The sequence below is a fragment of the Eptesicus fuscus genome, chromosome 14, assembly GCF_027574615.1.
Source record: "Eptesicus fuscus isolate TK198812 chromosome 14, DD_ASM_mEF_20220401, whole genome shotgun sequence".
Taxonomy (NCBI): Eukaryota; Metazoa; Chordata; class Mammalia; order Chiroptera; family Vespertilionidae; genus Eptesicus; species Eptesicus fuscus.
Window position 1 is genome coordinate 58,152,757 of NC_072486.1, and position 13,393 is coordinate 58,166,149.

Genomic DNA, 13,393 nt, shown 5'->3' on the forward strand with positions numbered 1-13,393 from the left:
GACGGGAAACCAAAGCTTGTCTGCGCCACCCTGAGACTCCGCCCCATCCAAGCTGAGCACAGAAGCTCTCCCAGTGGAGACACTGCTGATCCTCACAGTCAACTGGCTTGGAGATCAATTCCCGCCAGTGATACCAACAATCCCAACCACTCTGAACTCCAGTTTCTGGGGACACGCGGGAGACCCAGACGCCTACGGGAGGGACTCTCGGCAGGTCGGAGAGTGAGAGTGACTTTTCTGTCGGTGTGGACAACACCAGATTTCAACCACTCTCATAAGGGACACATTCAAGAGGCAGACTCAGTGAGCACCAAAGCCCTACTGTGTCTCCAGCACAGCAATTCTTCCGTTATAGACACAGCAGGCCCTCACAGCCAATTGGACCGGAGGTCAATTCCTCCCAGTGTACCAACAGCAAGCAGGGCTTTTAACTACACCAAGACTTTCCACTCAGCCCACAAAGGGGGGTACCAAGAGCGACCACCTAGGGTGATTGGGGAAGCTGAGCTACCGGCCCCTATAGGTCACCGACCACACAAAGCCACTCCATCAACACAGGGAGGCAGCCAAAATGTGGAGACATAGAAGTATGTCACAAGTAGGAGAAATAGATGAAAGCAAACTAATGGACGACACAGTGTTCAGAACCATATTTATAAGGTTACTCAAGAATCTTCTAAAAACCGCTGAGAAACTTGAAGAGACCTTCAAGGACCTTAATGAGAATACCAAAAAAAATGGAAAAGGACCAGTCAGAAATTATGCATACACTGTCTGAAATAAAGAATATACAGAGTAGACCACCGCACCCAAAGAGTCAAACCAAAGAGCTGGAATATGAGGAAGAAAAAAACACCCAACCAGAGAGGCAGAAAGAAAGAAGAATCCAAAAGTATGAGGATAGCATAAGGAGCCTCCGGGATGGCTTTAAGCGTACCAATATCCGAATTTTTGGGGTGCCAGAAGAGAGAGAGCAAGATACTGAAAACATATTTGAAGAAATAATGACAGAAAACTTCTCCCACCTGGTGAAAGAAATGGACTTACAAGTTCAGGAAGCGCACAGAACCCCAAACAAGAGGAATCCAAAGAGGACCACACCAAGACACATCATAATTAAAATGCCAAGGGCAAAAGACAAAGAGAGAATCTTACAAGCAGCAAGAGAAAAACAGTTAGTTACCTACAAGGGAGCACCCATACGACTGTCAGCTGATTTCTCAACAGAAACTATGCAGGCCAGACGGGAATGGCAAGAAATATTCAAAGTGATGAATAGCAAGAACCTACAACCAAGACTACTTTACCCAGCAAAGTTATCATTCAGAATTGAAGGGCAGATAAAGAGCTTCACAGATAAGAAAAAGCTAAAGGAGTTCATCACCACCAAACCAGTATTATATGAAATGCTGAAAGGTATTTTTTAAAAAGAGGAAAAAGAAGAAAAAAGTAAAGATAAAAATTATGATCAACAAATATCTATCAACAAGTGATTCTAAAAACCAAGTGAATTAAAAATCTGAGGAATAGAATAAACTGGTGAACATAATAGAATCAGAGGCATAGAATGGGAGTGGATTGATAATTCTCAGGGGGAAAGGGATGTCTGTGTGGGGGGTATGGGAAGAGACTGGACAAAAATCATACACCTATGGATAAGGACAATGGGGGGGAGGGAACCGGGTGATGGGGAGATATGGGGGGAAAAAGGAGAAACAATTGTAATAATCTGAACAATAAAGATTTATTTAAAAAAAAAAAAAGAAACATTGATGAGAGAGAAACATCAATCAGCTGCCTCCTGCACACCCTCTACTGGGGATGTGCCCACAACCAAGGTACATGCCTTGACCGGAATCAAACCTGGGACCCTTCAGTCCACAGGCCGATGCTTGTATTAAATGAGAAGCTCTCCCTTCAGGCAATTAACCCTCAGCATTTAACCCTGAGCCAAACCGGTTAGGGTATTCTCTTCTTTTCTGACTCAAGATGTTCCAAATGCACCTTATACTTTATTTACCTTAAACCTGGAACCAACCAACATTTCTGGTTCTGTGGCATAGTATTTAGAAAGCAAGACCAAGGGAACTAGGTGTGCTCTTTATTATAGGTTATCGCTTCTAGGACTAGAGGATGAAGCCAGATCTGGGAGAGGGGAATGGGGAGGTAATATTGTGAAGAAAGAGGAAAATACATATACCTACACACACATTCATACAAATATCTCCAGTTCAAAACCAATAAAACAGGGTTCTTCTTTAACTTCTTTCATTTTGTATCTCCCTTCTTCCATAGTGAGTAACCCGATTTACAATAATATCAACAAATGTGCTCATTTTTAAACCTACAAAATTATTCCAGGGTTACTTACTTAAATCAGTCTCTGAAACATTTTCATCTTTAAAGTTGAATTTAACATCAGTCACCAAATCATCCCACAGTACTCTGCCAAAGTCACACATGACAGACTAACAGCAAACAGAGAAAATAAACTATACACAAAGTCAAGACTCAAACTGGACAACTAAGCAAGGGCTGCCATTTGGTTTCTCTAGAGTATCAAAAAGGACAGAGTTCAGAACAGATGACTGAAGGCTTCCATTTTCACTTGTCAAAGATTATGTAACCCATTTTCCTTTTCAAAATCTATCCTGTTTGATGTTTGGCAGTTGTTTCAAAATAATCCAGTAGGGTGGGAGGAAGAGTGAGGAGACAGCCTATCTTTAAAATATTGTCAAAGGAACGTACAACTTAAGGTCCTAGTGTCTTAAAGACTAAACTGTTAATAGCTAGATTACCCTGCAATAAATAAAAGATTTTACCAGCTGTGGAATGGAAAAAGAGTGACTTTAATCCTGCCTATCATTTTGCCAAATAACTTTGTCATTACAGGGAGACTGAATAATTAAAATATTCTTATATTTTGTGTTTCCCATTCCCCTTGGGATGAGTGGTTTAAATTCCCATCATAGTCCAATGTGAAAACCCTCAGTCCACAGCATAATGTGGCATCTGCCACAGCCAGATCTGCTGAGGCAAGGCCTGATTTAATACAACAAATGGTGTTACAAAAGGGAGCCGAAAACCTGCAAAATCCAATTATGCAAAACACAAAAACGGGAAACATGATCAAGATCTGCAACAATTTCTGAGGGAAGAACATATGAAAGGTTTTCTAGGTAAGATGGAAGTTGAACTAAAAACAGACATCACTTTTAAAGCATAAGAATAAATTAAAAATGTCTAGAAGACAAACATTGCCATTGATGTGCATGAGTAGGAATTGCATTTTCATAAATTTGTCATAATCCAAGGTGAGAAATAATCTGCAAAAGAATCTAGTTGACAGATATCAACCTATATTACAAAGCCACTGTACTCAAAACTGCCAGGTACTGGCACAAGAACAGACATATAATATAGACCAATGGAACAGAAAAGAGAACCCAGAAATCGACCCAAGCCATTATGCTTAATTAATATTTGACAAAGGAGGCAAGCACATACAATGGAGTCAAAACAGTCTCTTCAATAAATTGTGCTGGGAAAATTAGACAGATACATGCAAAAAAATGAAACTAGACCACCAACTTACACCATACACAAAAACAAACTAAGGAGAAAATAAACAAATGGGACTACATAAAAATAAAAAGCTTCTGCACAGCAAAAGAAACCATCAACAAAACAACAAGAAAGCCCACTGCATGGGAGAACATATTTGCCAATGTTATCTCCAATAAGGGTTTAAACTACAAAATTATAGGGAACTCATACAACTTAACAAAATGAAGGTAAAAATTCAATCAAAAAGTGGGCAAAGGACCTAAATAGACACTTTCAAAAGAGGACATACAGAAGGCCAAGAGATATATTAAAACATGCTCAAAGTCACTAATCATCTGAGAGATGCAAACCAAAAGGACAATGAGGTACCATCTCACACCTGTCAGAATGGCTATCAACAACAAATCAACAAATGACAAGTGCTGGCGAGGATTCGGAGAAAAAGGAACCCTCATGCACTGCTGGTGGGAATGCAGACTGGTGCAGCCACTGTGAAAAACAGTATGGAGTTTCCTCAAAAAATTAAAAATGGAACTCCCATTTGACCCAGTAATCCCACTTCTAGGAATATATCCCAAGAAATCAGAAACACCAATCAGAAAGGATATGTGCACCCTTATGTTCATAGCAGTACTATTTACAATAGCCAAGATCTGGAAACAGCCTAAGTGCCCATCAGCAGATGAGTGGATTAAAAAATGTGGTATATCTACACAATGGAATACTATGCTGCTGTAAAAAAGGAACTCTTATCATTCACAACAGCATGGATGGTCCTGGAGAGCATTATGCTAAGTGAAATAAGTCAGTTGGAGAAAGATAAATATCACATAATCTCACTTATTTGTGGAATATAATGAAAAACATAAACTGATGAACTAAAATAGATTCATAGACAGAGAAGCATCAAATAGACTGTCAAAACTCAGAGGGAAGGCAGGGGAGAGGGTGGGATAAGAGATCAACCAAAGGACTTATATGCACATATATAAGTATAACCAATGGACACAGACACTAGTGGGGTGAGGGCATGTGCTGGGAGGTGGGAGTGGCCGGGGAGAGGTCAACGGGGGGAAAAGGAGACATATGTAATACTTTAATCAAAAAAAGTAAGTAAAATAAAATAAAGAGAATCTGGTTGAGTTTGGCAATAGCCAGAGCACATGAAGAAATCTTCCTTGCACTTCTTATCAAGGAAAAATATGTGACATAATGACAAGGATGCTTTGCTAATTCCATGCTTAAGTTAAATGATGCAAGAACTTCCACTGTCTGAAGCAGCACTTCTTCTCTTGTAGAAAAATTATCAGTGTACTGGGTGGGATACAGTACTCAGCTGAGATATTTACAAATTAGAACTCTCGGAGTAGCATCTTGCTACTTACTGCCTTCATCTTACCATACTGGGACAATCATTCCAGCCTGGGCAGAGGAGACACGTATACCTGGTATCAGGGCAAGCTCAACCTGTGGAAAACAGTATGGATAGAATGGGCTGCCCTCTCCAAGGACCAAATTTCTAGGCAAGGTATCTGCCGTTTTTTCTATATAATAAAAGGCTAATATACAAATTGTCAACTAACCAGGAGTTCAATTGCTCGCCATGATGTGCACTGACCACCAGGGGGCAGCATGGAACGAAGGAAGGCCCCAATTGGCCGGCCAGGCCTAGGAATCCTACCCATGCACGAATTTTGTGCACCAGGCCTCTAGTTTAAAATAAAATTAAAAATCCCCATATTTTGGTCCCAGCTTGACATAGAACAGAAAGATGCCAAATTAGGATGTAGGTTAGGCAACCTTCAAAATTTCTACATCAGAGGGGATAAATGGAGGAGGGGGAAAGGACATCTGTAATACTTTAAACAATAAAGATAATAAAAAACTTAATTATAAAAAAGATTCCTACATCAAAAACTATACCTTGTAAGCATGTAAAGAAAACAGGCTCTCTGGTTATCTAAGGTGGAAGTTGTTGAAAATAATTTTACATCTTTTTATGAATGTCTCTTCATTTATTTCAGCCAAGATCTTAAAAGCAATAAAACCAAATGGTATCAGAAAGCATCCAAAAATGATCCCTACCTGAGGAAGTCTGCAAGATTCCAAAGTGACTGGGTGCGAGTATAACTTTGTATGCAGAAGCATATCATGTTGCGGGTGGGGTCCCTGGAAGTCGACATCTAGATTCAGGACAAGGCGAGAATTCAACTCTAGGATCTGGAGCTGCATTAAGACATGGTCATCCCTTAGGCTGGGAAATTCAGAGGCCAATTCCAGAGATGAAGCTGTTTAAAATGGTCTGAGCTGCAGCCTAAACACAGATTTTGTAATTGTAGGAATACCTGGTAGTTGGTGGTTGACTCTGATCTCTAAATTCTAGAGTGTCATTTGGTTAAGCAATTGGACTAAAAACAAGGATTACAGTAGAGAAACCAGTGGTTGATCAGAAATGTAAAACATCCACATTCTACATTCTTATGCATCACAGATGTGGCCAGCTGTGAACAAACCAGGTTCATCTCTTTTTTTCAGTCACCTTCATCAGCCAATGCTCTGTGAGTCTTGACTGAAGGATTAAAGAGGGACCAAGCAGTGGCAAGGGTTTTAGAATTAGTTTTCTTCTAATGCCAGTTTAATTATAACATGGATACAATGAGTTAATTCACCAATGGAAAGCCATAAAAAATGGTAAATATCTGTAACAACTATTACAGCTACAAATTTTTACATGAATTTATCATTGAAATATATGTTCCTGAAAGAAATTAATTACATACCTATAGTATTTAAAAATATACTATGGAAAACAGTATCATTAAGATTGATAAGCAATCGATTCTGTCCATGGCCTACCCTGGCTACTCTTAGCCCTCAGCAGATGAACAATAAATGTGACAAACTCCAATATATCATTTCCCTTACTCATGTGAATAAAATTACATCAACTGTGTTATATTTCCTGACAACAACCTCCAATTTATAGAGGATTAGAGTGTCTATGTGTTGAAGAAAGGTGCAACTCTGAGTGTTACAGGAAGATATGAGCAGAAGACTTCAGTTCAGAGGCCTTTATCTAATATTTATGAATCACAAAGAGATACTTGGGGATATCATTTTTGGTCACAGAACTTTATTTTTAAACCAATTTTAAGTATCCAAGGATTAAAGTTCAAGAAACAAAAATAAGAGAACACAAACAGCTATAGTTGTCTATGTGCTGCTAATTCTAACTGCCAAAGAGGAATTCCACCAAATATCAAACAAAGGAGTCTCTGGACTGGAGACAGGGCCAAGGGCCTTGCTGTTTATTGCGGGCTGTTGTGGAGGAACCCGTCTGTGGCTTTCCCATTTAATGGGCCTCTCGTCTTACCCATCAAAACATCCCTTTTCCTAGAGGAAAAGACTAATAATAAATACTTTAAGTATAGTATATTATCTAATATCCTCTCCTATCATCCCAGAAAGTCTTAGTAAATATAAAAGTGAACTACTTATCACAGTAATTAGTACCTGTCAGTGGTGACTTCACAATGATTTGTTGAATGATGAAATACCTTAAACTCTACCTCCATTATCACTCTACCATCTAAGAAACTTAGGACATTGAGCCCCACTGCTAAGTAGTTTAATTCAAACAGGGCTAGCAGGAGAGCTAACCCGTAAGACTTATGACATAAGCACTCAGGCACCCTCAAGTCTTTATCTGGGCCAACATAAGTTACCTAGTTACCAATACAAACTTTACCCCACAGCCTAGCTCTGGAAAAATCAGGAAAAGAGAGAGGAGAGGGAGAGATCAGCACCTATAACACACTGCATGCCACTCCTTTTTGTAGCCATTCCTAGCCAACACTTGGGAAAAACTTTATTTTGCAGCTTTTTTCACTTTTCCTTGGTCATCTACTTTCTTAATGGCTGCTTGGATAGCCTCTTGGTCACCCAGGAACTGGTGAGGCCCAACAGCATGCAGGTTCTCATCCAGTTCCAGGAGAATGGGGACGCCAGTGGGAAGAGTAATGTTGATAATGTCTTCATCTGAGATACCTGCAGATTAAGAGAGGAAGGAACAAGGCATTAAAGGCAACCCTGGAGGTGGTTCTGTTTAAACCTAGTTCAATAGATTAGAAAGTGGTTGGTTTTCCGACACTGCGTGAGCCTGGAATGCTCGAGCTAAATCCAGTCAATAGGAACACTTTCTAGCTACCTGGGAAGCCCGATGAGGAGGAATCAGAAAAGGATTATAAGTCATGCCTTGTAAATTGGCCTCATTCTCCAACTGTCCCTTATCATCCCAACTGATAGGAGAGGAAGGTATGTGTGATGGACAAATTACCTTCCATTAGTTTTTAAATAAGCTAAATTACAAGTACTTCAACTTTGACCAGAAGAGTTGGAGTTGGATTAAGACTACAGCAGTAGCAGTGGTAGTGATAGTATTTTTATTATGACTACTTTTAACAAAAACGCTAACATGTATGATGTACATCCTACATGCCAAGTACTCACTCTTCTAAACACTTTATATGTAGTAACTCATTTAACCATTTCTGCAATCCTATGAGGTTATAAGTTATTGTTTTTCCATGTAACAAGTTTTGGCACAGAGAGGTTAAGCAAACAACTGACGATCACACAGACAGTAAGTAGCAGAGCCTGATTCAAACCCAGGCATCTGTAACTACTGTACCAAGGAATGCCTTCAAGTTTTTCTGAGTTCAAAATGGGCAAAGAGAAGGAAGGAGAAAAGAGAGTTAAGCAAATTAAAAGAAAACTGAAACTATTCAAATTATCTATTTTAAAAACATACTTTTGTTACATAGACTTCTACATTTTAACCAAATGCTTCTGTTCTATATTAACAGAAAAGTACTGAGGTGGAGCAAGTTCCGAGGAAGAGTGTGAAGGGTTGTCTTTACTTGGGAGGTGATGATGGCAGAAAAAAAGTTACTATCAGTTAGTTCTCAATGTACTTTGTCATTTTAATTAACCAATGGTCGTAACAATAGCACCAGCCCAAAGTTATAGAACCATAGCACTGGATCTCAACTACTAGGGTAGTTCTTTTTTTTTTTTTTTTAATATATTTTATTGATTTTTTTACAGAGAGGAAGGGAGAGGGATAGAGAGGTAGAAACATCAACGAGAGAGAAACATTGATCAGCTGTCTCCTGCACACCCCCTATTGGGGATGTGCCCGCAATCAAGGTACATGCCCTTGACCCGAATCGAACCTGGGACCCTTCAGTTCTCAGGTCGACGCTCTATCCACTGAGCCAAACTGGTTAGGGCTAGGGTAGTTCTTTATTAGAATTTCATTTCTAGGCCCTGAAGAGCTACCTAAGAACTCTAATACACAAACTGTACATACTCAAACAGCTATGAAACCATGGACAGTACACTAGTATACTGCCCATCTCCTCTTCTGCCAGTCCCCCTCAATATACTAAACTCTATAACTTTAGGCAAGTGAATTTTCTGGGCCTCCATTCCCTCTGTCAAGTTAAAAAAGAAACACACACTCTTCCTTTGCCATTACCAAGGATGTGGGGTAGTAGAAATGGATTTAGGAGAACATGAAAAAGTATAGCACAGTATTTCTTTGTCCCTATTAGGAATTCTCTTCTAGGTGAAAGATTTAAAGGGTAGACTACTAAAACACTACTTTGCCCTGCCAAGTCCCTATCCCCACCCTGTATATAACCCTACAAAAGATTACTATCCCAAACTAAAGCTGCAAGGAACAAATCAGTTCAGACCAGAGAGCCAGCTGCTTAGTGGGAGGATTCTGGGAGCCCTCTAGTTCTGTCAGGTCAGATCTGTCAGCTGGATGCACAACAGCTGCTACAGGCATCCCTGGAGACAGCAGAGCAGAATTCACCAGCACGAGGTTTAGAGCCAGGTGACCACTGAGGCTTTAGGACCCAGAAGTTCTCACTCCAATCGACGGGAAGCTCTCAAGGTTCCTAGGCCTCACTCAACAGCCAGTAACTGAGGGCCTACTATACAAGTATATATGCATAGCACTTGTGACCTTGCCCAGGATTTGACCTCTACTGAACTATCTCTTCATTTATAAAAGGAGGGAGGATAACCTCTTCTAGCACCCAAGTTCCTCTATTTTATTCTTAATGGCTAAGAAAAGCAAAGGCACTTTAGAGGGAGGCATGAGAAACATCGGGACACTGACTAGTGTTTACATTCATCTATCGTGTAAGGACCATGTTTTATCTGTATCCAGAGTATGTAAGCATATTGCTCATTGAAATGGAGAGAAAGATGGATTTTAAAGATTTCTTCAATAAATCTAAATTTTCACTGCAAAAAATTTGTTAGGAGACAACAGTTTAATAAAACTGATCATGTTTGACTAATGTTTTCCAGGAGAAATAGAAATTATGAGCATACACATCTGTATCAGCATCTCAGATTCACTGTTTATAGATTGTGGGCCTTGACAACATTACCGACCATTAACCTTTACAAGTGATTTTTGGATCCAGGACTTTATTTTAAAACTAGAGGCCTGGTGCACGACATTTGTGCACTGGGGGGGGGGGGGGTGTCCCTCAGCCTGGCCTGCGCCCTTTCGCAGTCCGGAAGCCCCCTTGGGGGATGTCTGACTGATGGCTTAGGCCTGCAGTCAGACAGCCTTAGCACTGCCATGGAGTTGGGCCACTGCACTCGCCAGCCATCAGCCTGGCTTGTGGCTAAGCGGTGCTCCTCCTGTGGGAATGCACACACTGACCACCAGGGGCAGCTCCTGCATTGAGCGTCTGCCCCCTGGTGGTCAGTGCGTATCATAGCGACTGGTCGGTCCACCGCTCGGCCGATTTGCATATTACCCTTTTATTATATAGGATAACTAAGCTCCCACTTTTATTCAACATTGTACTGGAGGTTTTAGCCAGGGCAACTATGCAAGAAAAGGAAATAAAAAGCATCCAGATTGAAAAGAAAGAGGTAGACTATCTCTATTTTCAGATGACACAATCCCACTAAAAACTAACTGATTCAATAAATGAATTCAGCAATGTTGAAAGAGATAAGATGAATATATAAAAATTGTATTTCTATATAGTAGTGATGAGCAAATAAAAATGAAATTAAAACAATTCCATTTATAACAGAAACAAAACAAATAATATACATAGGAATAAATGTAACCAAAGAATTACAAAACTTATACTCTGAACACTACAAAACATTGTTTTCCCCAAATAAACATACAGATTCAACAAAATCCCTATCAAAATTTCAGGTTTTTTTTTGCAGAAATTGACAAAACTTCATGACCTTGAATTAGGCAATGGTTTCTTACATATGACACTAAAAATATAATTTTTAAAAAAACTAGATAAGCTGGGCATATAAAAATTGTGTTTGTGCTTCTAGCACACCATCAAAAAAGTGAAAAAGATAATTTAGAATGGAAGAAAAATTTTGCAACTCACTTATCTGATGAAACTTATATCTATAGTATATATAGAACTATTACACTTCAATAATAAAGAGACAAGTGGCCAAATTAAAAAATGGGCAAAAGAAAGATCTAAAAGACATTTCTCTAAAAAAGATATACAAATGGCTAGTAGGCACATGAAAACATGTTCAACATGATTAGCCATCAGGAAAATGCAAATCAAAACCACAATGAGATATCACTTCAATATCCAGTATAATTTTTAAAATGTCAGATTACAAATAAGTGCTGGTGAGGATACAGAAAACTGGTATCCTAGTACACTGTAAAATTAAGTGTATAAAATGGTATGGACATTTTGGAAAACAGTCTGGCAATTCCTCAAACAGTTAAGCATAGGGTTACCATGTGACCTAGCAATTTCACTCTTATGTATATACCCAAGAGAAATGAAAACAGGTCCACACAAAAACTTGTACACGAATCTTCATAGCAGCATTATTCATGGTAGCCAAAAAGTGGAAACAGCTTAAATGTCCATCAACTGATGAATGAATAAATCAAATCTAATATATCCATACAGTGGATGGAATATTATTTGGCAATAAAAAGGAACAAAGCGCTAATAAGTGCTAAATACTGAGGAACCTTGAAAATATTATGCTAAGTGAAAGAAGCCAGTCACAAAATACTACATATTGTACGATTCTATATATATGAATGTCAAGATTAGGCAAATTTATAAATAGATTAGTGGATGCCTAGGACTAGAGGGAATGAGGGGACTGGGAAGTGACAGCTAGGTGTGGGGTTTCTTTGGAGGGCAATGAAAGTGTTCTAAAATCAACTGTGGTGATGGATGGACAACTCTGTGAATGTGAATATATTGAAAACCAATGAACTATATACTTTACATGAGTGAATTGTATGATACGTGAATTATATCTTAATAAGGCTGTTAAAAATACTAAACAAATCCAGAGAAGTTATATAAAACTGCTCAAGTCACAAAACTGTTCTGGTAGTACAACTGGACCTGGTAGTGTGTGTTTTTTTTTTAAATTCCCAAATCCCAGGACTTCAACTCTGGTCATCTGACTCATCTATGGGTATTTCCACCACAGCATGAGGAGAGAGGAGAATGTTTGTGTGCATGTGCTGCCCTTGTGAAAGGCTGGGTGCTAACGATGTACAGAGCAGAGCAGAGTGGACTTTTTGGACACCTTTGTCAATCTACCATGGAGTCACAGACAGCCATGACAGTTATATCAAGTACTATGGCAAGATTGAGGTAATAGGGTGTAACAGTTTAGTCTCCTAACGAACCTGGACCGTGGAAGGACTCCTTCCAGGGATGTTCCCTTGCTCCAGTGTTCTCATATTTTCAATACTAGGAAAGGATGTGAACACATTTGTCTGGTCCTCTTGAAATAGCTCACACACTGTCATCATGATGAGGTTTGGGGGTTACAGTCTGTGATCTTAGAAAAGAGTCCTTGTTTAACAGTGGCCTTAGATCTAACCAGATCTAACCAATTCTTGCAGGTCCTCTCTTTAATAGCACCACTCTCAAGCTCATGCCTATGACTTAGGTGTGTAGGATCAAATCAAAGAACCAACTAAACAAAGGCCATGAGAACTATAATTTTTCATCTACAAAGGAAGGAGAGCTCAACAAAAATAGGAATGTTTCCAATAAAAAAAGTTGACATTCCACTTTAATAACTACTCAAGTCATTCACACAGTAGACTAATTACTTGCAAATATTTAAAATACTTAGACTAGTTAATAAGCAGTCAATGAGACAAATTTTAAATAGCAAATTAGGAAAAACCACAGCGAAGCCATTACTCATTGCTCAATTTTTGCATAAGTCACATTCTTTGTCCTAAGAAAGTTAAGCAAGCAGAACTCCTAAGGCTAGAATAATGCATCTGCACTAGATTAAACCAAACTGAATCAATACTATATTATGTAATATCATGCTACAAACTCATTAACTGGAACATAATATCACATCTTCTATCTGATAACTGGCATAATTTTTTTAATACAGCATCCAAGCATGTTCTAAAAGGAAACATCAGAGTTCTCATCCTGCATCAACCATTTTCCATCACCCCTCTTTAGCTACCCCCTTCTGAACCCTAACCATTGTCTTTAATTCTTTTAAAATTGATTTTATAGAGGGAGGGGGAGGGGAGAGAGGAGGGGAGGGAGAGAGAAACATCAATTGGCTGCCTCTGGCACATGTCCCAACTGGGGATCGAACCAGGAATCAAACTTGCCACCTGCTGGTATATGGGACAATGGTTCAACCAACTGAGCAACACAGGCCAGGGCAACTGCCTTTAATTCTTTTTTTAAAAAAATTCTTTATTGTTAAAAGTATTACATATGTC

General features: G+C 39.2%; 1 protein-coding gene across 4 annotated transcripts in view; it reads right to left on the minus strand.

Moving 5' to 3' along the window:
• Positions 1–6,680: 6,680 nt before the first annotated feature.
• The window catches only part of BPGM (bisphosphoglycerate mutase), a 30,657-nt gene continuing 23,944 nt past the window's right edge, over positions 6,681–13,393 (minus strand). For all 4 annotated transcript variants that reach the window (XM_054726193.1, XM_008150513.3, XM_054726191.1 and 1 more), the window contains one exon: positions 6,681–7,614. In XM_054726193.1, coding sequence (XP_054582168.1) covers positions 7,436–7,614 — 179 coding nt within the window. In that variant the 3' untranslated portion in view covers positions 6,681–7,435. The remainder of the gene's footprint in view (positions 7,615–13,393) is intronic.